This window comes from Onychostoma macrolepis, chromosome 01 (genome assembly GCF_012432095.1).
Source record: "Onychostoma macrolepis isolate SWU-2019 chromosome 01, ASM1243209v1, whole genome shotgun sequence".
Classification (NCBI taxonomy): domain Eukaryota; kingdom Metazoa; phylum Chordata; class Actinopteri; order Cypriniformes; family Cyprinidae; genus Onychostoma; species Onychostoma macrolepis.
In genome coordinates this window covers 17,411,755-17,439,736 of record NC_081155.1, presented here as the reverse complement: position 1 = coordinate 17,439,736, position 27,982 = coordinate 17,411,755, and the positions used below count along the sequence as shown (strand labels likewise).

Sequence of the window (27,982 nt, the reverse complement as noted above, 5' to 3'; positions counted from 1 at the left end):
GGATGGGCCCAAATGAATTTTCCAACATATTAAAACTGTAAAGTTCTCTATTGTATATACCGACAATTATGGCTACAATAATGTTCTCAAATTGATATTTACTTGTTTTTATTAAATTATAGTTTTTAACTACACAGTCTTAAAACATTAATTGTGGATTTGTACATAAATATGTCATCAAGGTACAATATATTATCTTAGATAAAGTACATAAAGTGTGAATAAAGAAGTGATCAACACATTCTACATTTTTCCCTTGACGTTAAATACATACTACCAAATAAATCTTTCATTTATAAAACAAGATTATCATTACTTTACATAACAGATTTTAAATAAATAAAATCATTCCTTAAATAGTAGTTGTTGTTGTTGTTTTTCTTTTAATCACAGTTGCATCCCATTTAGAGAGGTTCTGTATGCCCAGCAATACAGGAAAATTAATAATATTTTAAGTATCAAAGTTTGGTCTTGAATATCTCTAGAAGAGGCTGTTTCGAGTTGTGTACTGTACATTGTACGACTGTCTTCTGTGCCAACGTCTCCTGATTGCTGCACAGCAACCACACAACAAACACTAAACACATAAACAGAGAAAGTGAGAGTTAGCATCATGGAAGGGAATTTTATAGAGCTGTACATGCACAATTATATACCACATTTAAAAGGCAGATCTATATCTGTTATTACCATATGAATAACATGTCTGTTGTCATTAATTGCTTCACTACCAATGCATTCAGTCATCATAATACTTACGCAAAGGAGAATCCAGCAAGGTACGAGCCCGATGACAATAGCGCAGGGGACAATGATAGCCACAATCCATGCTACGTTTGTACCGTTGTTTGAGATTGTAGTGTTCATGGTGGTTGGAACTGGTGTGGTAAAAACCTTGAAAAGGGTACTGACCAAGTAACCAGCAGCCGAGTTGCTGTCATGTTGCGAGAAAACAAACATAACATTGGCCTCGATCACGGTGAGATTATCCCTGTGGAGAGATTAAAACGTACAATGAGAAACAAAAGGAAATATCTAAAAATGATCTTACCATTCATTTGCCTATGTATCAGAAAAGAGTTTTATTTAGACAATTCTTCTCAAAGTAAAAAGCAGTGGATCTGAACTCACTTGAATTCGGCAGGAATGAGCAGATTAACTGAGGGGTCTTTTAGGATCTTGATCACCTGCAGAGAGCATCAATTAAAAAAAACAATAGGTTAATGATTCAAATAGGGCAATTTCAGGACAACAATATCCAAGCCTCTCCAACTCACCAAGTCATTTATCTTCTTTTGGATTACTTGATAGGTTTCATTCCTTTTCAATTCTGTCAGTGATACTTTGTTGATTTCAAATGTAAAGATGAGTGCGTAGGCGGTGTCATTAATTCCTATAAAATATATGACAAACATAATTAGTTGTGACTATATATGGGTCATGGTATTTCATTATTCATTTTCTTTATGCATAATTATTGACTGTTTTTTTAATTATTATTTTCCTTCAAAGGAAGTCATAAATAAGGACTAAATGATTACAACAGATACACCATTTGCATACAAATGTTATATTCACAACAAAAATGGAGCATGAAAATAGAGCAAAACTCACCCAAATAAATGACATTATCCACGGTCACAGGGTCACTCACGCTTACTGTTCTGGCGGTTTGTTTAGTTGTGAGATTTGAAGCCAGCATAGATTTAACCACGTCTAGAACACTCTTCTCACTTGGTCTTGGGCCCAGTGTGATAAACTCGAGACGAATCTTAATAATTGCCCTCCTAGTCCTGCATAAAAACATGATAAATAATTTAAATATAAACAAAGAAAATTAAAACAACTAGCTTTAAAAAAATAATAATAATAATTCATTGGTCTTACAAGATCGGTGGTGAGGTTGTTGTCAGACTGCTCGCTGTAAAATAAATTAATAATTAATGAAGGAGAATTAGACTTCCAGTTACAGCATTTGGTGTTTTTGAAGCAAGACATATAAAACATGACTTAAAAACTTTTAAAAAAATGGAAGTTTAACATTTGATTGTCAGTTTGGCCATATAAACTGTGGGGGAACAGATGGTTGACAGTGCAGCAGGTGTGGATATGGTAATACCTTCGGCAAGTTGGAGAAGTTGCTGAACAAAGATGCTCGGTTGCGTGATGTCACTTGGTGAGAAAACATACTCTACGTTGGCCTGAATCACAGTGGAATTACCCCTGTGGGGAGATTAAAATGTACAATGAGAAACTAAAGGCAATAGCTAAAAATTATTTTTTAGTCACAAGCCATGTACTCATGTACAAAAACTTCCCAACTAACACCAACGAAGAGTCATCAGGACATATTTGCTCAAATCAAAGTAAAAAGTGAGTCAGAACTTACTTGAAATCAGCTGCTTGGAACTTAATGAGAGGAGCTGAGGAGTTACTGAGGAGGATCTTGCCCAGCTGAAGAAATGAGATTAATTTGTTTACAAATATGTTGAGGTTAATGTGGTAAATGAGAGAGAGAGAGAAAGAGAAAGAGAAAGAGAGAGAGAAGAAGGAGAAAAAAATGTTTGTAAAAGACTACTTTACTGAAATGTCTCCAACTCACCAATGAGTTTATAGAGTCTTGTATTACCAGGTGGGTGCCATTCCTGAGTTCAAGTTTCCCAGACATGGTTATATTGCTGATTTCAAATCCAAAGTTGAGAGCATAGGCTGTCTCATTTATTTCTTAAAAATATATAATAAAATGAATTAGTTGTGTGGTTATATGTGGGTGGTGAAATTTCACTAATGCATTCCTTAATATTATTTATTTGTTAATTTAACTTCTAGGCTATAAAAGCTACAGATCTACAACATTAGAATTTTAATAACATATTCAGAACAAAAAGAAGCAAAGCCAGGAGAGAAAAACTCACTCGTATATGTGACATTGGCAAAGTTCACAGAATCACTCAGGTCTTGTGTTGTGGTGTCTTGTTTAGTTGTGAGACGTGTTTTCAGCATATTGTTGACCACCTCAAGAACCTTATCTGGATTTGGCAGGGGGCCCAGTGTGACGAACACGAGGCGAATGGATATAAGTGCTCTGCCACGCCTACAAAGACAATAAATAATATACATAAACATAGGAAATGAAAATAAAAATGAAAGAAAAAAATAAATATCAGAGTGAAATCACTGCTCTTACACTGTCGGTGGAGTAGTTGTCAGAGTACTAGCTGTTGTTAAGGAAGTAAAAGGAAGTAATGATTACTGGAGGAAGCTTGCAATTTTTTTCTACAATTACAACATTAGCAATCCATTGTGAGCTTTGACAAACCTGTCTGTGAACGAAGCTCATTTAGGAAGCTGACTGGTTGAATGGCATCTTTATCCTGGAAGGTGTAGTCCATCCTGCCATCAATTTGGTTTGATGTGCTTCTGCAGGATAAACAGAAGATATCTTTTAAGGATCCATATGTGCAAAGATGTATTTTGTTTTTTTGTTTTTTTAGTAAACAATTATTTAAATGCACTTAATAATGTAAAATGTGAGTGCACATGATATACAATAAGTCTGTTTGCATCTTACATGAAGTTGGATGACTTGGGATTTAAAGTTGGTCTGCCAGGTTCATTCAGAAGAGTGTTCAGCTACAGAAGAAAAATCAAACATTCATGAAACTCTGGAGAACAATTATATTGGACCTAAAAACCTTTACTTGGGTAATATTGTATGCTTACCGCATTATTGATGACACCCTGAGCTTGTAGATATGTGCCGTTTCTTAGCTCAGGATCCTTTGACATGCTGATATTACTCAAATTAAATTTAAAAATGACAGCATAGGAGGTTGCTGTGATTTCTGTTTGGATATAAAAGTTCATTTTTATTTATTTTTTAATTTGGTCGAAAATTGGACACTTTAATATTTTAAAAGCTTTTCAGGTGAAGATGATGACACTTACTCTCATAGGTGACATGCACCACCTTCACTGATTCATTCAGCTGTGACTCTCTGGAATTGCGGAGAGTGTTGATAGCGCTGAGGACCAGATCTTCACTGGGGACTGGAGATGAGGAGTTGAACTCTAGCTTGCTTATGACCATTGCTGAACCAGATCTGTAAATAAAACCAGTTTTGTTTAATGCACATCAAATTTTTGCAATAAAATGATTCTCCATTTTTGATTGTTCTCAAAATAGAAAACCTAAACTTACATGAGGTTGAGAGTAGTGACAGAAAAACTGGTAGGTCTTTCTGGAAGCACTGTTGTAGAGGTTGGCACACGTAGCTCATTTAGGAAGCTGACTGGTTGTATGGCATCTCCATCCTGGAAGGTGTATTCCATTCTGCCATCAATCTGGTTTGAAGTGCTCCTGTAGAACAAACAAAATATACACTTTAAGGACTTCAATCCATATTGAAATGTAATTCATGAAAATTACACAGCAAATAATTATAATAATAATAATGAAAATGATTTCCATTACTTTGATAAACTAAAATGTATGGAGACAAAGTGAAGATTTGCAATGTTGATTTGCATCTTACGTGAAGTTTGATGAATTGGGCTGTAAAGTTGGACTTCTAAGTTCATTCAGAAGAGTGTTCAGCTGCAGGAGAAAAATCAAACCATTCATCAGTTTCTGGTGAAGACTGGCATTGGAATTAATCCTTTTTAAATTGTTCAATTTTGAAGTTTACCGCATTATTGATGATGTCCTGCACTTGCTGGTTGGTGTCGCGTCTGAGCTCAGGGTCCTCTGACATGCTGATGTTAATCACATTAAATGTAAAGATCACAGCATAGGAGGTTTCTGAGATTTCTGTTTGGAAAAAAATTGTAAGTTTAAGATTTGCCAAAAACCTGTAATACATCATTGTTTGGCTCGATCTCATTTCAAGGCTTTCCAAATGAAAATGATGGCACTTACTCTGATAGATGACATTCACCACCTTCACTGATTCATTCAGCTGTGACTCTCTGGAATTGCGGAGAGTGTTGATAGCGCTGAGGACCAGATCTTCACTGGGGACTGGAGATGAGGAGTTGAACTCTAGCTTGCTTGTGACCATTGCTGAACCAGATCTATAAATAAAACCAGTTTTGTTTAATGCACATCAAATTTTTACAATAAAATGGCTTTAGCATTTTTGATTGTTCTCAAAATAGAAAACCAAAACTTACATGAGGTTGGGAGTAGTGACAGAAAAACTGGTTGTTCTTTCTGGAGGCACTGTTGTAGTGGTTGGCAGACGTAGTTCATTTAGGAAGCTGACTGGTTGTATGGCATCTCCATCCTGGAAGGTGTAGTCCATCCTGCCATCAATCTGGTTTGAAGAGCTCCTACAAGAAAAGCAGAAAATACTTTATATTGTATTTGCAAAGGGCTTACATTCCTATGCATAATACAGCTTTAATGAGACTTTTAGATTTTTTTCTTTCTTTTTTTTTAAATATTGTCTTATTTTAATGTCCTGGAAAGCCATGAGACACTAAATAAACATTATAGATGAAAAATATGATTCATAATAAGAAATCAGATTGCATCTTACATAAAATTGGAAGACTTGGGTTCAAAAACGTTCTTGCCAGGTTCATTCAGAAGAGTGTTCAGCTGCAGGAGAAAAAATCAAACCATTCATCAACCTATGGGGAAGAATGGCATTGGACCTAAACCTTTTTAGACTGTTCATTTCCAATTTTTACCGCGTTATTGATGATGTCCTGCACTTGCTGGTTGGTGTCGCGTCTGAGCTCAGGGTCCTCTGACATGCTGATGTTAATCACGTTAAATGTAAAGATCACAGCATAGGAAGTTTCTGAGATTTCTGTTTGGAAAAAATTGTAAGTTTAAGATTTGCCAAAACCTGTAATACATCATTGTTTGGCTCGATCTCATTTCAAGGCTTTCCAAATGAAAATGATGGCACTTACTCTGATAGATGACATTCACCACCTTCACTGATTCATTCAGCTGTGACTCTCTGGAATTGCGGAGAGTGTTGATAGCGCTGAGGACCAGATCTTCACTGGGGACTGGAGATGAGGAGTTGAACTCTAGCTTGCTTGTGACCATTGCTGAACCAGATCTATAAATAAAACCAGTTTTGTTTAATGCACATCAAATTTTTACAATAAAATGGCTTCAGCATTTTTGATTGTTCTCAAAATAGAAAACCAAAACTTACATGAGGTTGGGAGTAGTGACAGAAAAACTGGTTGTTCTTTCTGGAGGCACTGTTGTAGTGGTTGGCAGACGTAGTTCATTTAGGAAGCTGACTGGTTGTATGGCATCTCCATCCTGGAAGGTGTAGTCCATCCTGCCATCAATCTGGTTTGAAGAGCTCCTACAAGAAAAGCAGAAAATACTTTATATTGTATTTGCAAACGGCTTACATTCCTATGCATAATACAGCTTTAATGAGACTTTTAGATTTTTTTCTTTCTTTTTTTTTTTAATATTGTCTTATTTTAATGTCCTGGAAAGTTATGAGACACTAAATAAACATTGTGGATGAAAAATATGATTCATAATAAGAAATCAGATTGCATCTTACATAAAATTGGAAGACTTGGGTTCAAAAACGTTCTTGCCAGGTTCATTCAGAAGAGTGTTCAGCTGCAGGAGAAAAATCAAACCATTCATCAACCTATGGGGAAGAATGGCATTGGACCTAAACCTTTTTAGACTGTTCATTTCCAATTTTTACCGCGTTATTGATGATGTCCTGCACTTGCTGGTTGGTGTCGCGTCTGAGCTCAGGGTCCTTTGACATGCTGATGTTAATCACGTTAAATGTAAAGATCACAGCATAGGAAGTTTCTGAGATTTCTGTTTGGAAAAAATTGTAAGTTTAAGATTTGCCAAAACCTGTAATACATCATTGTTTGGCTCGATCTCATTTCAAGGCTTTCCAAATGAAAATGATGGCACTTACTCTGATAGATGACATTCACCACCTTCACTGATTCATTCAGCTGTGACTCTCTGGAATTGCGGAGAGTGTTGATAGCGCTGAGGACCCGATCTTCACTGGGGACTGGAGATGAGGAGTTGAACTCTAGCTTGCTTGTGACCATTGCTGAACCAGATCTATAAATAAAACCAGTTTTGTTTAATGCACATCAAATTTTTACAATAAAATGGCTTCAGCATTTTTGATTGTTCTCAAAATAGAAAACCAAAACTTACATGAGGTTGGGAGTAGTGACAGAAAAACTGGTTGTTCTTTCTGGAGGCACTGTTGTAGTGGTTGGCAGACGTAGTTCATTTAGGAAGCTGACTGGTTGTATGGCATCTCCATCCTGGAAGGTGTAGTCCATCCTGCCATCAATCTGGTTTGAAGAGCTCCTACAAGAAAAGCAGAAAATATATTATATTTTGCAAACGGCTTACATTCCTATGCATAATACAGCTTTAATGAGACTTTTAGATTTTTTCTTTCTTTTTTTTAATATTGTCTTATTTTAATGTCCTGGAAAGCCATGAGACAGTAAATAAACAGTGTGGATGAAAAATATGATTCATAATAAGAAATCAGATTGCATCTTACATAAAATTGGAAGACTTGGGTTCAAAAACGTTCTTGCCAGGTTCATTCAGAAGAGTGTTCAGCTGCAGGAGAAAAATCAAACCATTCATCAACCTATGGGGAAGAATGGCATTGGACCTAAACCTTTTAGACTGTTCATTTCCAATTTTACCGTTATTGATGATGTCCTGCACTTGCTGGTTGGTGTCGCGTCTGAGCTCAGGGTCCTTTGACATGCTGATGTTAATCACGTTAAATGTAAAGATCACAGCATAGGAAGTTTCTGAGATTTCTGTTTGGAAAAAAATTGTAAGTTTAAGATTTGCCAAAAACCTGTAATACATCATTGTTTGGCTCGATCTCATTTCAAGGCTTTCCAAATGAAAATGATGGCACTTACTCTGATAGATGACATTCACCACCTTCACTGATTCATTCAGCTGTGACTCTCTGGAATTGCGGAGAGTGTTGATAGCGCTGAGGACCAGATCTTCACTGGGGACTGGAGATGAGGAGTTGAACTCTAGCTTGCTTGTGACCATTGCTGAACCAGATCTATAAATAAAACCAGTTTTGTTTAATGCACATCAAATTTTTACAATAAAATGGCTTCAGCATTTTTGATTGTTCTCAAAATAGAAAACCAAAACTTACATGAGGTTGGGAGTAGTGACAGAAAAACTGGTTGTTCTTTCTGGAGGCACTGTTGTAGTGGTTGGCAGACGTAGTTCATTTAGGAAGCTGACTGGTTGTATGGCATCTCCATCCTGGAAGGTGTAGTCCATCCTGCCATCAATCTGGTTTGAAGAGCTCCTACAAGAAAAGCAGAAAATATATTATATTTTGCAAACGGCTTACATTCCTATGCATAATACAGCTTTAATGAGACTTTTAGATTTTTTCTTTCTTTTTTTTAATATTGTCTTATTTTAATGTCCTGGAAAGTTATGAGACACTAAATAAACATTGTGGATGAAAAATATGATTCATAATAAGAAATCAGATTGCATCTTACATAAAATTGGAAGACTTGGGTTCAAAAACGTTCTTGCCAGGTTCATTCAGAAGAGTGTTCAGCTGCAGGAGAAAAAATCAAACCATTCATCAACCTATGGGGAAGAATGGCATTGGACCTAAACCTTTTAGACTGTTCATTTCCAATTTTACCGCGTTATTGATGATGTCCTGCACTTGCTGGTTGGTGTCGTCTGAGCTCAGGGTCCTTTGACATGCTGATGTTAATCACGTTAAATGTAAAGATCACAGCATAGGAAGTTTCTGAGATTTCTGTTTGGAAAAAAATTGTAAGTTTAAGATTTGCCAAAAACCTGTAATACATCATTGTTTGGCTCGATCTCATTTCAAGGCTTTCCAAATGAAAATGATGGCACTTACTCTGATAGATGACATTCACCACCTTCACTGATTCATTCAGCTGTGACTCTCTGGAATTGCGGAGAGTGTTGATAGCGCTGAGGACCAGATCTTCACTGGGGACTGGAGATGAGGAGTTGAACTCTAGCTTGCTTGTGACCATTGCTGAACCAGATCTATAAATAAAACCAGTTTTGTTTAATGCACATCAAATTTTTACAATAAAATGGCTTCAGCATTTTTGATTGTTCTCAAAATAGAAAACCAAAACTTACATGAGGTTGGGAGTAGTGACAGAAAAACTGGTTGTTCTTTCTGGAGGCACTGTTGTAGTGGTTGGCAGACGTAGTTCATTTAGGAAGCTGACTGGTTGTATGGCATCTCCATCCTGGAAGGTGTAGTCCATCCTGCCATCAATCTGGTTTGAAGAGCTCCTACAAGAAAAGCAGAAAATATATTATATTTTGCAAACGGCTTACATTCCTATGCATAATACAGCTTTAATGAGACTTTTAGATTTTTTCTTTCTTTTTTTTAATATTGTCTTATTTTAATGTCCTGGAAAGCCATGAGACAGTAAATAAACATTGTGGATGAAAAATATGATTCATAATAAGAAATCAGATTGCATCTTACATAAAATTGGAAGACTTGGGTTCAAAAACGTTCTTGCCAGGTTCATTCAGAAGAGTGTTCAGCTGCAGGAGAAAAAATCAAACCATTCATCAACCTATGGGGAAGAATGGCATTGGACCTAAACCTTTTAGACTGTTCATTTCCAATTTTACCGCGTTATTGATGATGTCCTGCACTTGCTGGTTGGTGTCGTCTGAGCTCAGGGTCCTTTGACATGCTGATGTTAATCACGTTAAATGTAAAGATCACAGCATAGGAAGTTTCTGAGATTTCTGTTTGGAAAAAAATTGTAAGTTTAAGATTTGCCAAAAACCTGTAATACATCATTGTTTGGCTCGATCTCATTTCAAGGCTTTCCAAATGAAAATGATGGCACTTACTCTGATAGATGACATTCACCACCTTCACTGATTCATTCAGCTGTGACTCTCTGGAATTGCGGAGAGTGTTGATAGCGCTGAGGACCAGATCTTCACTGGGGACTGGAGATGAGGAGTTGAACTCTAGCTTGCTTGTGACCATTGCTGAACCAGATCTATAAATAAAACCAGTTTTGTTTAATGCACATCAAATTTTTACAATAAAATGGCTTCAGCATTTTTGATTGTTCTCAAAATAGAAAACCAAAACTTACATGAGGTTGGGAGTAGTGACAGAAAAACTGGTTGTTCTTTCTGGAGGCACTGTTGTAGTGGTTGGCAGACGTAGTTCATTTAGGAAGCTGACTGGTTGTATGGCATCTCCATCCTGGAAGGTGTAGTCCATCCTGCCATCAATCTGGTTTGAAGAGCTCCTACAAGAAAAGCAGAAAATATATTATATTTTGCAAACGGCTTACATTCCTATGCATAATACAGCTTTAATGAGACTTTTAGATTTTTTCTTTCTTTTTTTTAATATTGTCTTATTTTAATGTCCTGGAAAGCCATGAGACAGTAAATAAACATTGTGGATGAAAAATATGATTCATAATAAGAAATCAGATTGCATCTTACATAAAATTGGAAGACTTGGGTTCAAAAACGTTCTTGCCAGGTTCATTCAGAAGAGTGTTCAGCTGCAGGAGAAAAAATCAAACCATTCATCAACCTATGGGGAAGAATGGCATTGGACCTAAACCTTTTTAGACTGTTCATTTCCAATTTTTACCGCGTTATTGATGATGTCCTGCACTTGCTGGTTGGTGTCGCGTCTGAGCTCAGGGTCCTTTGACATGCTGATGTTAATCACGTTAAATGTAAAGATCACAGCATAGGAAGTTTCTGAGATTTCTGTTTGGAAAAAAATTGTAAGTTTAAGATTTGCCAAAAACCTGTAATACATCATTGTTTGGCTCGATCTCATTTCAAGGCTTTCCAAATGAAAATGATGGCACTTACTCTGATAGATGACATTCACCACCTTCACTGATTCATTCAGCTGTGACTCTCTGGAATTGCGGAGAGTGTTGATAGCGCTGAGGACCCGATCTTCACTGGGGACTGGAGATGAGGAGTTGAACTCTAGCTTGCTTGTGACCATTGCTGAACCAGATCTATAAATAAAACCAGTTTTGTTTAATGCACATCAAATTTTTACAATAAAATGGCTTCAGCATTTTTGATTGTTCTCAAAATAGAAAACCAAAACTTACATGAGGTTGGGAGTAGTGACAGAAAAACTGGTTGTTCTTTCTGGAGGCACTGTTGTAGTGGTTGGCAGACGTAGTTCATTTAGGAAGCTGACTGGTTGTATGGCATCTCCATCCTGGAAGGTGTAGTCCATCCTGCCATCAATCTGGTTTGAAGAGCTCCTACAAGAAAAGCAGAAAATACTTTATATTGTATTTGCAAAGGGCTTACATTCCTATGCATAATACAGCTTTAATGAGACTTTTAGATTTTTTTCTTTCTTTTTTTTTTTTAATATTGTCTTATTTTAATGTCCTGGAAAGTTATGAGACACTAAATAAACATTGTGGATGAAAAATATGATTCATAATAAGAAATCAGATTGCATCTTACATAAAATTGGAAGACTTGGGTTCAAAAACGTTCTTGCCAGGTTCATTCAGAAGAGTGTTCAGCTGCAGGAGAAAAAATCAAACCATTCATCAACCTATGGGGAAGAATGGCATTGGACCTAAACCTTTTTAGACTGTTCATTTCCAATTTTTACCGCGTTATTGATGATGTCCTGCACTTGCTGGTTGGTGTCGCGTCTGAGCTCAGGGTCCTCTGACATGCTGATGTTAATCACGTTAAATGTAAAGATCACAGCATAGGAAGTTTCTGAGATTTCTGTTTGGAAAAAAATTGTAAGTTTAAGATTTGCCAAAAACCTGTAATACATCATTGTTTGGCTCGATCTCATTTCAAGGCTTTCCAAATGAAAATGATGGCACTTACTCTGATAGATGACATTCACCACCTTCACTGATTCATTCAGCTGTGACTCTCTGGAATTGCGGAGAGTGTTGATAGCGCTGAGGACCAGATCTTCACTGGGGACTGGAGATGAGGAGTTGAACTCTAGCTTGCTTGTGACCATTGCTGAACCAGATCTATAAATAAAACCAGTTTTGTTTAATGCACATCAAATTTTTACAATAAAATGGCTTCAGCATTTTTGATTGTTCTCAAAATAGAAAACCAAAACTTACATGAGGTTGGGAGTAGTGACAGAAAAACTGGTTGTTCTTTCTGGAGGCACTGTTGTAGTGGTTGGCAGACGTAGTTCATTTAGGAAGCTGACTGGTTGTATGGCATCTCCATCCTGGAAGGTGTAGTCCATCCTGCCATCAATCTGGTTTGAAGAGCTCCTACAAGAAAAGCAGAAAATACTTTATATTGTATTTGCAAACGGCTTACATTCCTATGCATAATACAGCTTTAATGAGACTTTTAGATTTTTTTCTTTCTTTTTTTTTTTTAATATTGTCTTATTTTAATGTCCTGGAAAGTTATGAGACACTAAATAAACATTGTGGATGAAAAATATGATTCATAATAAGAAATCAGATTGCATCTTACATAAAATTGGAAGACTTGGGTTCAAAAACGTTCTTGCCAGGTTCATTCAGAAGAGTGTTCAGCTGCAGGAGAAAAAATCAAACCATTCATCAACCTATGGGGAAGAATGGCATTGGACCTAAACCTTTTTAGACTGTTCATTTCCAATTTTTACCGCGTTATTGATGATGTCCTGCACTTGCTGGTTGGTGTCGCGTCTGAGCTCAGGGTCCTTTGACATGCTGATGTTAATCACGTTAAATGTAAAGATCACAGCATAGGAAGTTTCTGAGATTTCTGTTTGGAAAAAAATTGTAAGTTTAAGATTTGCCAAAAACCTGTAATACATCATTGTTTGGCTCGATCTCATTTCAAGGCTTTCCAAATGAAAATGATGGCACTTACTCTGATAGATGACATTCACCACCTTCACTGATTCATTCAGCTGTGACTCTCTGGAATTGCGGAGAGTGTTGATAGCGCTGAGGACCCGATCTTCACTGGGGACTGGAGATGAGGAGTTGAACTCTAGCTTGCTTGTGACCATTGCTGAACCAGATCTATAAATAAAACCAGTTTTGTTTAATGCACATCAAATTTTTACAATAAAATGGCTTCAGCATTTTTGATTGTTCTCAAAATAGAAAACCAAAACTTACATGAGGTTGGGAGTAGTGACAGAAAAACTGGTTGTTCTTTCTGGAGGCACTGTTGTAGTGGTTGGCAGACGTAGTTCATTTAGGAAGCTGACTGGTTGTATGGCATCTCCATCCTGGAAGGTGTAGTCCATCCTGCCATCAATCTGGTTTGAAGAGCTCCTACAAGAAAAGCAGAAAATACTTTATATTGTATTTGCAAAGGGCTTACATTCCTATGCATAATACAGCTTTAATGAGACTTTTAGATTTTTTTCTTTCTTTTTTTTTTTTAATATTGTCTTATTTTAATGTCCTGGAAAGTTATGAGACACTAAATAAACATTGTGGATGAAAAATATGATTCATAATAAGAAATCAGATTGCATCTTACATAAAATTGGAAGACTTGGGTTCAAAAACGTTCTTGCCAGGTTCATTCAGAAGAGTGTTCAGCTGCAGGAGAAAAAATCAAACCATTCATCAACCTATGGGGAAGAATGGCATTGGACCTAAACCTTTTTAGACTGTTCATTTCCAATTTTACCGCGTTATTGATGATGTCCTGCACTTGCTGGTTGGTGTCGTCTGAGCTCAGGGTCCTTTGACATGCTGATGTTAATCACGTTAAATGTAAAGATCACAGCATAGGAAGTTTCTGAGATTTCTGTTTGGAAAAAAATTGTAAGTTTAAGATTTGCCAAAAACCTGTAATACATCATTGTTTGGCTCGATCTCATTTCAAGGCTTTCCAAATGAAAATGATGGCACTTACTCTGATAGATGACATTCACCACCTTCACTGATTCATTCAGCTGTGACTCTCTGGAATTGCGGAGAGTGTTGATAGCGCTGAGGACCCGATCTTCACTGGGGACTGGAGATGAGGAGTTGAACTCTAGCTTGCTTGTGACCATTGCTGAACCAGATCTATAAATAAAACCAGTTTTGTTTAATGCACATCAAATTTTTACAATAAAATGGCTTCAGCATTTTTGATTGTTCTCAAAATAGAAAACCAAAACTTACATGAGGTTGGGAGTAGTGACAGAAAAACTGGTTGTTCTTTCTGGAGGCACTGTTGTAGTGGTTGGCAGACGTAGTTCATTTAGGAAGCTGACTGGTTGTATGGCATCTCCATCCTGGAAGGTGTAGTCCATCCTGCCATCAATCTGGTTTGAAGAGCTCCTACAAGAAAAGCAGAAAATATATTATATTTTGCAAACGGCTTACATTCCTATGCATAATACAGCTTTAATGAGACTTTTAGATTTTTTTCTTTCTTTTTTTTTAAAATATTGTCTTATTTTAATGTCCTGGAAAGCCATGAGACAGTAAATAAACAGTGTGGATGAAAAATATGATTCATAATAAGAAATCAGATTGCATCTTACATAAAATTGGAAGACTTGGGTTCAAAAACGTTCTTGCCAGGTTCATTCAGAAGAGTGTTCAGCTGCAGGAGAAAAATCAAACCATTCATCAACCTATGGGGAAGAATGGCATTGGACCTAAACCTTTTTAGACTGTTCATTTCCAATTTTTACCGCGTTATTGATGATGTCCTGCACTTGCTGGTTGGTGTCGCGTCTGAGCTCAGGGTCCTCTGACATGCTGATGTTAATCACGTTAAATGTAAAGATCACAGCATAGGAAGTTTCTGAGATTTCTGTTTGGAAAAAAATTGTAAGTTTAAGATTTGCCAAAAACCTGTAATACATCATTGTTTGGCTCGATCTCATTTCAAGGCTTTCCAAATGAAAATGATGGCACTTACTCTGATAGATGACATTCACCACCTTCACTGATTCATTCAGCTGTGACTCTCTGGAATTGCGGAGAGTGTTGATAGCGCTGAGGACCAGATCTTCACTGGGGACTGGAGATGAGGAGTTGAACTCTAGCTTGCTTGTGACCATTGCTGAACCAGATCTGTAAATAAAACCAGTTTTGTTTAATGCACATCAAATTTTTACAATAAAATGGCTTCAGCATTTTTGATTGTTCTCAAAATAGAAAACCAAAACTTACATGAGGTTGGGAGTAGTGACAGAAAAACTGGTTGTTCTTTCTGGAGGCACTGGTGTAGAGGTTGGCAGACGTAGTTCATTTAGGAAGCTGACTGGTTGTATGGCATCTCCATCCTGGAAGGTGTAGTCCATCCTGCCATCAATCTGGTTTGAAGAGCTCCTACAAGAAAAGCAGAAAATACTTTATATTGTATTTGCAAAGGGCTTACATTCCTATGCATAATACAGCTTTAATGAGACTTTTAGATTTTTTTCTTTCTTTTTTTTTTTTAATATTGTCTTATTTTAATGTCCTGGAAAGTTATGAGACACTAAATAAACATTGTGGATGAAAAATATGATTCATAATAAGAAATCAGATTGCATCTTACATAAAATTGGAAGACTTGGGTTCAAAAACGTTCTTGCCAGGTTCATTCAGAAGAGTGTTCAGCTGCAGGAGAAAAATCAAACCATTCATCAACCTATGGGGAAGAATGGCATTGGACCTAAACCTTTTTAGACTGTTCATTTCCAATTTTTACCGCGTTATTGATGATGTCCTGCACTTGCTGGTTGGTGTCGCGTCTGAGCTCAGGGTCCTTTGACATGCTGATGTTAATCACGTTAAATGTAAAGATCACAGCATAGGAAGTTTCTGAGATTTCTGTTTGGAAAAAATTGTAAGTTTAAGATTTGCCAAAACCTGTAATACATCATTGTTTGGCTCGATCTCATTTCAAGGCTTTCCAAATGAAAATGATGGCACTTACTCTGATAGATGACATTCACCACCTTCACTGATTCATTCAGCTGTGACTCTCTGGAATTGCGGAGAGTGTTGATAGCGCTGAGGACCCGATCTTCACTGGGGACTGGAGATGAGGAGTTGAACTCTAGCTTGCTTGTGACCATTGCTGAACCAGATCTATAAATAAAACCAGTTTTGTTTAATGCACATCAAATTTTTACAATAAAATGGCTTCAGCATTTTTGATTGTTCTCAAAATAGAAAACCAAAACTTACATGAGGTTGGGAGTAGTGACAGAAAAACTGGTTGTTCTTTCTGGAGGCACTGTTGTAGTGGTTGGCAGACGTAGTTCATTTAGGAAGCTGACTGGTTGTATGGCATCTCCATCCTGGAAGGTGTAGTCCATCCTGCCATCAATCTGGTTTGAAGAGCTCCTACAAGAAAAGCAGAAAATATATTATATTTTGCAAACGGCTTACATTCCTATGCATAATACAGCTTTAATGAGACTTTTAGATTTTTTTCTTTCTTTTTTTTTTTAAATATTGTCTTATTTTAATGTCCTGGAAAGCCATGAGACAGTAAATAAACAGTGTGGATGAAAAATATGATTCATAATAAGAAATCAGATTGCATCTTACATAAAATTGGAAGACTTGGGTTCAAAAACGTTCTTGCCAGGTTCATTCAGAAGAGTGTTCAGCTGCAGGAGAAAAAATCAAACCATTCATCAACCTATGGGGAAGAATGGCATTGGACCTAAACCTTTTTAGACTGTTCATTTCCAATTTTTACCGCGTTATTGATGATGTCCTGCACTTGCTGGTTGGTGTCGCGTCTGAGCTCAGGGTCCTCTGACATGCTGATGTTAATCACGTTAAATGTAAAGATCACAGCATAGGAAGTTTCTGAGATTTCTGTTTGGAAAAAAATTGTAAGTTTAAGATTTGCCAAAAACCTGTAATACATCATTGTTTGGCTCGATCTCATTTCAAGGCTTTCCAAATGAAAATGATGGCACTTACTCTGATAGATGACATTCACCACCTTCACTGATTCATTCAGCTGTGACTCTCTGGAATTGCGGAGAGTGTTGATAGCGCTGAGGACCAGATCTTCACTGGGGACTGGAGATGAGGAGTTGAACTCTAGCTTGCTTGTGACCATTGCTGAACCAGATCTATAAATAAAACCAGTTTTGTTTAATGCACATCAAATTTTTACAATAAAATGGCTTTAGCATTTTTGATTGTTCTCAAAATAGAAAACCAAAACTTACATGAGGTTGGGAGTAGTGACAGAAAAACTGGTTGTTCTTTCTGGAGGCACTGTTGTAGTGGTTGGCAGACGTAGTTCATTTAGGAAGCTGACTGGTTGTATGGCATCTCCATCCTGGAAGGTGTAGTCCATCCTGCCATCAATCTGGTTTGAAGAGCTCCTACAAGAAAAGCAGAAAATACTTTATATTGTATTTGCAAAGGGCTTACATTCCTATGCATAATACAGCTTTAATGAGACTTTTAGATTTTTTTCTTTCTTTTTTTTTTTTAATATTGTCTTATTTTAATGTCCTGGAAAGTTATGAGACACTAAATAAACATTGTGGATGAAAAATATGATTCATAATAAGAAATCAGATTGCATCTTACATAAAATTGGAAGACTTGGGTTCAAAAACGTTCTTGCCAGGTTCATTCAGAAGAGTGTTCAGCTGCAGGAGAAAAAAATCAAACCATTCATCAACCTATGGGGAAGAATGGCATTGGACCTAAACCTTTTTAGACTGTTCATTTCCAATTTTTACCGCGTTATTGATGGTGTCCTGCACTTGCTGGTATGTGTCACCTCTGAGCTCAGGGTCCTCTGGCATGCTGATATTAACCAGGCTAAATGTAATGACCACAGCATAGGAGGTTTCTGATATTTCTGTTTAAAGATAAATGCTACTTTTTAGATTCGCCAAAAGCCTGCAGTATATTTTACTGTTTGATTTATTCTCATTTCAATTATTAATTCATTTTTATTTTTATTTATTTATTTATTTTTTGAATGTGAAACTCATGACACTTACTCTCATAGTTGACATTAATGACCTTCACTGATTCACTGAGCTGTGACTCTCTGGATTTCAGGAGAGTATTGATAGCTCTGAGGACCTGAGATTCACTGGTGACTGGAGACGAGGAGTTGAATAGCAGTTTGCTTGCCACCACTGCTGTTGTTTTAGTTGATGCAACTGTAGCAGCTGAGTTTATACTAATACTTGCTGTAGCTCCAGATGTAGTCAGTGGAGTCACACTTGTGGTAATTGGGGAAGCACCAGTAGCTGACATTGATAATGGCATAGTTGTTTCTTGAGTTACAATTATAATGGTTGGTGCAGTGGTTTCAGTGGTTGCTAAAGACACAGTTTTTGTGCTTTGAGATACAAATGCAGTTGGAGCGGGATTTTGTGTTTCTGAAAGTCTAGTCGGAGTCACTGCATTTGTTGTTGCATTCATCAAAGATGAGGATGTTAGAAATGATTTCGTAAATTCTGATAACATTGGCATGGTTGTGGGTGTGACAAATGTTGTTGCCGCAGCAGTTCTGGTTTTGGTGAAAAGTGGTATTGTGGTTGGAGATATGGTTGTTGTGCTTGGTGATACAAGAGAAGAAGTTGGAGATATTGAAAGAAGTGTTGTGGTAAGACCAGCATTTTCTGTTGCTGGAGGTGCAATTGTAGGTCCTGAGAAAACACGCAAGGATGTGAGTGTCACAGCTGTGGTTGTATAACCTTTACTGACTGAAGATGATGTTGGAGCGGCACTTCTTGTTGTAATAGGTGGACTTGAATTTGCTAAAGAGAAAGGTGTGGATGTGGGATTCACTGCTGTGGTAGTTGATCCTTCATTTGTTGTTGACAGTGGTGTTGTTGGAGCAGCTTTTGCTGTTGTTGTAGATTCTGAAGATATGAGGGTGGTTGTGGGGGTCACCTCTATGGTTGTGGAAGCTTCAGTTTCTATTGACGGTGCTGTTGTTTTTGAAGCAGCATTTGTTGCTGTTGAAGGTTCAGTTGTACTTGGTGAGGATATGAGAGTGGTTGTGGGGGTCACCTCTATGGTTGTGGAAGCTTCATTTTCTGTTAACGGTGCTGTTGTTGTTGAATCAGCATTTGTTGCTGTTGAAGGTGCAGTTGTACTTGGTGAGGATATGAGAGTGGTTGTGGGGGTCACCTCTATGGTTGTGGAAGCTTCATTTTCTGTTAACGGTGCTGTTGTTGTTGAATCAGCATTTGTTGCTGTTGAAGGTGCAGTTGTACTTGGTGAGGATATGAGAGTGGTTGTGGGGTCACCCTATGGTTGTGGAAGCTTCAGTTTCTGTTAACGGTGCTGTTGTTGTTGAATCAGCATTTGTTGCTGTTGAAGGTGCAGTTGTACGTGGTGAGGATATGAGAGTGGTTGTGGGGGTCACCTCTATGGTTGTGGAAGCTTCATTTTCTGTTAACGGTGCTGTTGTTGTTGAATCAGCATTTGTTGCTGTTGAAGGTGCAGTTGTACTTGGTGAGGATATGAGAGTGGTTGTGGGGGTCACCTCTATGGTTGTGGAAGCTTCATTTTCTGTTAACGGTGCTGTTGTTGTTGAATCAGCATTTGTTGCTGTTGAAGGTGCAGTTGTACTTGGTGAGGATATGAGAGTGGTTGTGGGGGTCACCTCTATGGTTGTGGAAGCTTCATTTTCTGTTACGGTGCTGTTGTTGTTGAATCAGCATTTGTTGCTGTTGAAGGTTCAGTTGTACTTGGTGAGGATATGAGAGTGGTTGTGGGGGTCACCTCTATGGTTGTGGAAGCTTCATTTTCTGTTAACGGTGCTGTTGTTGTTGAATCAGCATTTGTTGCTGTTGAAGGTGCAGTTGTACGTGGTGAGGATATGAGTGGTTGTGGGGTCACCTCTATGGTTGTGGAAGCTTCATTTTCTGTTAACGGTGCTGTTGTTGTTGAATCAGCATTTGTTGCTGTTGAAGGTGCAGTTGTACTTGGTGAGGATATGAGAGTGGTTGTGGGGGTCACCCCTATGGTTGTGGAAGCTTCAGTTTCTGTTGACGGTGCTGTTGTTGTTGAATCAGCATTTGTTGCTGTTGAAGGTGCAGTTGTACTTGGTGAGGATATGAGAGTGGTTGTGGGGTCACCTCTATGGTTGTGGAAGCTTCATTTTCTGTTGACGGTGCTGTTGTTGTTGAATCAGCATTTGTTGCTGTTGAAGGTGCAGTTGTACTTGGTGAGGATATGAGAGTGGTTGTGGGGGTCACCTCTATGGTTGTGGAAGCTTCAGTTTCTATTGACGGTGCTGTTGTTTTGAAGCAGCATTTGTTGCTGTTGAAGGTTCAGTTGTACTTGGTGAGGATATGAGTGGTTGTGGGGTCACCTCTATGGTTGTGGAAGCTTCAGTTTCTGTTGATGGTGCTGTTGTTGTTGAATCAGCATTTGTTGCTGTTGAAGGTGCAGTTGTACTTGGTGAGGATATGAGAGTGGTTGTGGGGTCACCCTATGGTTGTGGAAGCTTCAGTTTCTGTTGACGGTGCTGTTGTTGTTGAATCAGCATTTGTTGCTGTTGAAGGTGCAGTTGTACTTGGTGAGGATATGAGAGTGGTTGTGGGGTCACCTCTATGGTTGTGGAAGCTTCATTTTCTGTTACGGTGCTGTTGTTGTTGAATCAGCATTTGTTGCTGTTGAAGGTGCAGTTGTACTTGGTGAGGATATGAGAGTGGTTGTGGGGGTCACCTCTATGGTTGTGGAAGCTTCATTTTCTGTTAACGGTGCTGTTGTTGTTGAATCAGCATTTGTTGCTGTTGAAGGTGCAGTTGTACGTGGTGAGGATATGAGAGTGGTTGTGGGGTCACCTATGGTTGTGGAAGCTTCATTTTCTGTTAACGGTGCTGTTGTTGTTGAATCAGCATTTGTTGCTGTTGAAGGTGCAGTTGTACTTGGTGAGGATATGAGAGTGGTTGTGGGGGTCACCTCTATGGTTGTGGAAGCTTCATTTTCTGTTAACGGTGCTGTTGTTGTTGAATCAGCATTTGTTGCTGTTGAAGGTGCAGTTGTACTTGGTGAGGATATGAGAGTGGTTGTGGGGGTCACCTCTATGGTTGTGGAAGCTTCATTTTCTGTTAACGGTGCTGTTGTTGTTGAATCAGCATTTGTTGCTGTTGAAGGTGCAGTTGTACTTGGTGAGGATATGAGAGTGGTTGTGGGGGTCACCTCTATGGTTGTGGAAGCTTCATTTTCTGTTAACGGTGCTGTTGTTGTTGAATCAGCATTTGTTGCTGTTGAAGGTGCAGTTGTACTTGGTGAGGATATGAGAGTGGTTGTGGGGTCACCTCTATGGTTGTGGAAGCTTCAGTTTCTATTAACGGTGCTGTTGTTGTTGAATCAGCATTTGTTGCTGTTGAAGGTGCAGTTGTACTTGGTGAGGATATGAGAGTGGTTGTGGGGGTCACCTCTATGGTTGTGGAAGCTTCATTTTCTGTTAACGGTGCTGTTGTTGTTGAATCAGCATTTGTTGCTGTTGAAGGTGCAGTTGTACTTGGTGAGGATATGAGAGTGGTTGTGGGGTCACCCTATGGTTGTGGAAGCTTCAGTTTCTGTTGACGGTGCTGTTGTTGTTGAATCAGCATTTGTTGCTGTTGAAGGTGCAGTTGTACTTGGTGAGGATATGAGAGTGGTTGTGGGGTCACCTATGGTTGTGGAAGCTTCATTTTCTGTTAACGGTGCTGTTGTTGTTGAATCAGCATTTGTTGCTGTTGAAGGTGCAGTTGTACTTGGTGAGGATATGAGAGTGGTTGTGGGGGTCACCTCTATGGTTGTGGAAGCTTCATTTTCTGTTAACGGTGCTGTTGTTGTTGAATCAGCATTTGTTGCTGTTGAAGGTGCAGTTGTACTTGGTGAGGATATGAGAGTGGTTGTGGGGTCACCTCTATGGTTGTGGAAGCTTCAGTTTCTATTAACGGTGCTGTTGTTGTTGAATCAGCATTTGTTGCTGTTGAAGGTGCAGTTGTACTTGGTGAGGATATGAGAGTGGTTGTGGGGGTCACCTCTATGGTTGTGGAAGCTTCATTTTCTGTTAACGGTGCTGTTGTTGTTGAATCAGCATTTGTTGCTGTTGAAGGTGCAGTTGTACTTGGTGAGGATATGAGAGTGGTTGTGGGGGTCACCTCTATGGTTGTGGAAGCTTCAGTTTCTGTTGACGGTGCTGTTGTTGTTGAATCAGCATTTGTTGCTGTTGAAGGTGCAGTTGTACTTGGTGAGGATATGAGAGTGGTTGTGGGGGTCACCTCTATGGTTGTGGAAGCTTCATTTTCTGTTAACGGTGCTGTTGTTGTTGAATCAGCATTTGTTGCTGTTGAAGGTGCAGTTGTACTTGGTGAGGATATGAGAGTGGTTGTGGGGGTCACCTCTATGGTTGTGGAAGCTTCATTTTCTGTTAACGGTGCTGTTGTTGTTGAATCAGCATTTGTTGCTGTTGAAGGTGCAGTTGTACTGGTGAGGATATGAGGGTGGTTGTGGGGTCACCTTTATGGTTGTGGAAGCTTCAGTTTCTGTTGATGGTGCTGTTGTTTTGAATCAGCATTTGTTGCTGTTGAAGGTGCAGTTGTACTTGGTGAGGATATGAGAGTGGTTGTGGGGTCACCTCTATGGTTGTGGAAGCTTCAGTTTCTGTTGATGGTGCTGTTGTTGTTGAATCAGCATTTGTTGCTGTTGAAGGTGCAGTTGTACTTGGTGAGGATATGAGAGTGGTTGTGGGGGTCACCTCTATGGTTGTGGAAGCTTCAGTTTCTGTTGATGGTGCTGTTGTTGTTGAATCAGCATTTGTTGCTGTTGAAGGTGCAGTTGTACTTGGTGAGGATATGAGAGTGGTTGTGGGGGTCACCTTTATGGTCGTGGAAGCTTCAGTTTCTGTTGACGGTGCTGTTGTTGTTGAATCAACATTTGTTGCTGTTGAAGGTGCAGTTGTACTTGGTGAGGATATGAGAGTGGTTGTGGGGATCACATCTATGGTTGTGGAAGCTCCAGTTTTTGTTGTCATTGAAGATGACATTTCTGTTTGACCTGTAGCTGTTGTTGAAGGTGCATTTTCTGTAGAAGCCTCAGTTGTAGATGCAATTGATGTTGAATCAGTAGTTGTAGGAGATGTAGTTGTGAAAGTCACAGCTATGCATTTATTTTGTTTGGGAGTCATAGCTGTGGTAATAGATGCTTTAGTTCTTATTATACAAACTTCATTGGCTGTTGAAACTGCTGTTGTTGGTGTTATGGAGGATGTACCTCCACAAACGATGCACCATACATATACTGTCAAGAAAAAAAGAAGAAAAAAAAACATATTTCATTACTGTATTAACTTTTGACCATTTAAAATTCAAATTAGACTATTATTAAATTAACATTTTAATATTGTTTGATTAAATGTCAAATTTTTATTTAACAATTTCGAGATTAAGAGTATACGTACATATGGTGAGGAATACGGTCCATCTGGCCTCATATTTTGAAATGAAACACCACCTAAAATAGAAGATAAATCATTTATATTATGGCTTTAATAAATTACAAAACATTCATGTATTCATGCTACTGAAAGAAACTTCATTGTTTTTATTAAATAAAAAACTGTAATTGTATTTAAGGAGTATAATGATACGAAGAAGCACTGTTAGTCAAGACAAAGCTCTCAGTTAGCCCCGTTTATATTGTATGTTAGGGACCAGTTGGTCTCTGCATTGAAGGTATATACATTTCTATCAGCTTGCATTCCCTGGGAGTCAAGCCCATGCACAGTGTCATTCACACAAACACCAAACACCATCATGGTAACACACATGAAACTGAAATAATGCAATAAACATTAATTTAACAACATTAGATTTAACATACAACCCTAATATATAAAACTGATAAGAAAAAACTAAGAAGAAACATAGTTATTTCAACAAAAAACATCACATTTGAAATGTAACAATTAATTCTGGAAATGTCAATTTATAGTTATTCACTGTAAATTATACATTCTTTTTCTCACTTCCAAAAATGGTATACTACCGTAAAATTACATGTAATATCAAATTCAGTTTTTCACCATATATAGTAGGGGAACTTACCATTAATCATTTAACGGGTTTTTACTGTAGCATTTTTACAGTCTTTTACCGTTAAATTCATAATGGTAATTTTTTACAGTGTTCTTTAAGGTTAGCTGAAAGCTGTTCCTGATTAACACAGAGGAAAATGCTGATCCAGACGACTATTGTTTCGTAACTTTGTTTGGCATGAATTTGCAGTTTTATCAGCTGTAATCAATGCTCATGAAACATCTGATGTGTATTCATGGTTTTACAATGACTGCCACATGCTAATGCCTGTGAAGTCCACAACACCATAGTGCAGTGGTTCCCAATGCTGGTCCTGGAGAACCCCCAACAACGCACATTTTTATGTCTCTCTTATCTAACACACACATTTGTGACCCTGGACCACAAAACCAGTCTTAAGTCGCTGGGGTATATTTGTAGCAATAGGCAAAAATACATTGTATGGGTCAAAATTGTCGCTTTTTCTTTTATGCCAAAAATCATTAGGATATTAAGTAAAGATCATGTTCCATGAAGATATTTTGTAAATTTCTTACCGTAAATGTATCAAAACTTAATTTTTGTTTAGTAATATGCATTGCTAAGAACTTCATTTGGACAACTTTAAAGGTGTTTTTCTCAATATTTAGATTTTTTTTGCACCCTCAGATTCCATATTTTTAAATAGTTGTATCTCGGCCAAATATTGTCCGATCCTAACAAACCAGAAAGGTTAGGAACAAAGGAAAGCTTATTTATTCAGCTTTCAGATGATGTATAAATCTCAAGTTTTGAGGTCTTGGAGTTTTTACTAATGAACTGATGAGTTCAGTCAGGTGTGTTTTAAAGACATTTAAAATATGCAATGTTGGGGGTTCTCCAGGACCAGGATTGGGAACCACTGTCATAGGGTATCCTATTTGTTATTTTAGATTTCAAAACTCTGGAATAACAGGGATATTACCATCAGAAATAAATCATTATTTTTCCCCAGGTGGTTTCAAAATAATATTAATTGTATCCTTTGCTTATTTGATGACTCGGGAAATATTCTCTCTTATGAGCAATTTATGAGATACCATAGTTTCCCGACTCCTCCAAACGAATTTAATAAAGTGGTTAAAGCAATTTCACCTGGATTACTTCACCTTGTTAAAAGTCACTCTTTATTTAATCCAAGGAGTTCAGTTATTACTCAATCTACTTTGCTGTTGGAAGGTGTTGATCTGTTAGATAAGAAATGTAATAATAGGCATGTGCGCCAAATTTTTCAGTTTAAAAGGAAAATTTCTTCAAGAGGAAAGTTCTACTGGAGGTCCTTGGTTGATGATATAGACTGGAAAAGATCCTGGCTTTTACCTGGGAAATATTGTATTTCTAATAAGGCAAAGGAAACACATTTAAAAATTTTACATAAAATATATCCTGTTAATTTTAATATTTCTAAGTATTTGGACATTGACAGCTCATGTTCTTTTTGCAAACAAGCAGAGGAGACATTAGTACATCTGTTTTTTGAAAGCCCTATATCCAAGCAATTTTGGTCTGACCTAGGTTCTCATATATTTGATTCTGCCAATGTTGTACATTCTTTTAGTTTAAAATACATGATAATACTAAAAATAAACCCCTGGAACATACTATTAATTTTTTCCTTTTATATGGTAAATTTTTCATTCACAAACAAAAATTTGCAAATAGTTACCCATCCTATCCCCTTTTTAAAATTGAATTAAACTCACTTCTAAAATATCTTCATCTTATAAAGAATTTTAAAAAACTAAGATTCCTGAAATATTATACAGAGGTATTTAAAGAAAATCCTTGTATTTAGATGCTTTCCTTATGTACGATTGTTTGTATATCTTTGCAATGTCATTGTAATGTCATTCACATCTGATGGTTTTATTTATTTTCTTTTTCTTTTTTTTTGTAACAATTTTTATTTTATTATTAATGTGTATGTGTGTGTGTTTGTCATTTATGTTTAATTTATAACTATAGGTCAGTATTTTTTGGATTTGTATGTGATCCCTTGGCTATGTTCTTCTTGTACTGTCTGTTCAAGCATTAATAAAAAAAAAAAGATTTCAAAACTCTGCTCATGAGCACCCCCTGGTGACTGAATACGTAGCCTCAATGCATACTTTTGCCATCTATCCAGTGTACTACCAGTCTACAACATTAGGTCACCAATGTATGAATGTGATGTCACCAGTAATTATTAATAATTACTGCTTTAATTATCATCTATTAAAGCTCAAAATGGGTTTGACATAATTCCAAATTTAATAACTGGGTTCCTTCAATTTGTGAGATGGAATTTTAATTTAATCTAATTGGCCTCAATTTACATTTACATTTAATAATTTAGCAGCAATTCTATCTATCTATCTATCTATCTATCTATCTATCTATCTATCTATCTATCGATCTATCGATCTATCGATCTATCTATCTATCTATCTATCTATCTATCTATCGTCAGTCAGCCTGTCTGTCTATCTATCATTCTGTCATTCTCTCTGTTTTACTTTCTTTTACTCTACTTTTCATCAAACAAGGCTTTGTCAAGCCAGCATTCTTGCTTTTCTAGATGAAAATTACAGTTTTTTTTTTTTTTTTAACTTTTAATTCAGTTTAATTCTACTTCTTTACTTGGTACCTCATTTGAAATTCAACTTTAAGAATTGAATTGAATTTAAGAATTTAAGAATTTAATTTAAAAGGCATCACTTATTAAATTCTTAATTGCTTTAATTTAAAGTTAATATAAGTTGACAACAAATCACAAAAGCAGACACAGGGGCTATTTTAAACATATACACTTTTTTTACATAAATAAATTTACATAACATTTAGTATAAATGTTGTTGTATTGAATATTATATATCATTGAATGCTATACAGTATTATATGCTGTATGATTTCAATCATTTAATATGTAATCATTCACCTACCTCCTTCTGCTGTTTAAAGTCATAACCATGTACACCAAACGGTATTGCAAAGCTCTGTGCGATTTGTCTTCTTAGTTCAAAAGTAAGAGACTGAAAAGAGCAATTTTGGGCGATACTATATCAAAGGTATGTTGACGTATAGGGTGTGGTAAAAAAGTGTAGTTCTGTGACCAAACCCTGTAATACGCAATACAGAAGCATGATGGTATTATTCCCTATCCACAATGAAGGGTGTAAATACAATGCTGATTACTGCTAACATGAATGTCAAGAATTCATTTTTTGTGAGGATAATAAAAGGTGTTTTGGTGACAACACTGTTCCTATTTTGATGTAAAATAAAATAAAGCATAAAGAAGGTCAACTAAAACTAAGGCTTAATGAAATAGATATATAGGAAATAGAATAAATCTGATTTTATTTACTACATATATTACATATTCAAAGGTCTAGCCATATTCATTAGCCCATAAACGTTTCATTAAAGATAATTTGTTTCAAAAGTTGATCAATTATTATTGTTAACAAAGCTATATTGTCAGCAACATTATACAATGGACAGATAAAATTATTTAATTACATTATGTGACCCTGGACCACAAAACCAGTCATAAGGGTCGATTTTTTTAAATTGAGATGTATACATCATCTGAAAGCTGAATAAATAAGCTTTCCATTGATGTATGGTTTGATTGGATATGACAATATTTGGCCGAGATACAACTATTTGAAGTTCTGGAATCTGAGGGTGCAAAAAAAAATAAAAAATAAAAAATCTAAATACTGAGAAAATCATCTTTAAAGTTGTCTAAATTAAGTTCTTAGCAATGGATATTACTAATCAAAAATTAAGTTTTTATATATTTATAGTAGGAAATTTACAAAATATCTTCATGGAACATGATCTTCACTTAATATCCTAATGATTTTTGGCATAAAAGAAAAATCAATAATTTTGACCCATGCAATGTATTTTTGGCTACTGCTACAAATATACCCCAG

The 27,982-nt window shown here is 37.0% G+C and overlaps 1 protein-coding gene across 1 annotated transcript; it reads right to left on the bottom strand.

Moving 5' to 3' along the window:
- Window positions 1-27,003, bottom strand: wu:fc34e06 (uncharacterized). Its single transcript, XM_058781382.1, has 56 exons — window positions 26,981-27,003; window positions 23,405-23,457; window positions 22,530-23,244; window positions 21,953-22,431; window positions 20,643-21,218; window positions 19,695-20,030; window positions 19,336-19,554; window positions 18,237-19,196; window positions 17,988-18,161; window positions 17,721-17,842; window positions 17,566-17,627; window positions 17,196-17,354; window positions 16,942-17,096; window positions 16,712-16,833; window positions 16,558-16,619; window positions 16,192-16,350; window positions 14,933-15,087; window positions 14,703-14,824; window positions 14,550-14,611; window positions 14,185-14,343; window positions 13,931-14,085; window positions 12,696-12,817; window positions 12,542-12,603; window positions 12,172-12,330; window positions 11,918-12,072; window positions 11,688-11,809; window positions 11,534-11,595; window positions 11,214-11,322; window positions 9,683-9,723; window positions 8,916-9,070; window positions 6,699-6,820; window positions 6,546-6,607; window positions 6,177-6,335; window positions 5,923-6,077; window positions 5,695-5,816; window positions 5,541-5,602; window positions 5,173-5,331; window positions 4,919-5,073; window positions 4,689-4,810; window positions 4,536-4,597; window positions 4,202-4,360; window positions 3,949-4,103; window positions 3,724-3,845; window positions 3,572-3,633; window positions 3,320-3,420; window positions 3,188-3,218; window positions 2,916-3,094; window positions 2,603-2,724; window positions 2,390-2,454; window positions 2,120-2,223; window positions 1,888-1,921; window positions 1,615-1,793; window positions 1,278-1,393; window positions 1,132-1,187; window positions 760-991; window positions 1-577 (listed from the first exon to the last, which is right to left on the bottom strand). Exons 1-56 carry the CDS (start codon window positions 27,001-27,003, stop codon window positions 482-484), a joined length of 9,009 nt encoding a protein of 3,002 aa, XP_058637365.1. The 3' UTR covers window positions 1-481.
- Window positions 27,004-27,982: the final 979 nt, after the last annotated feature.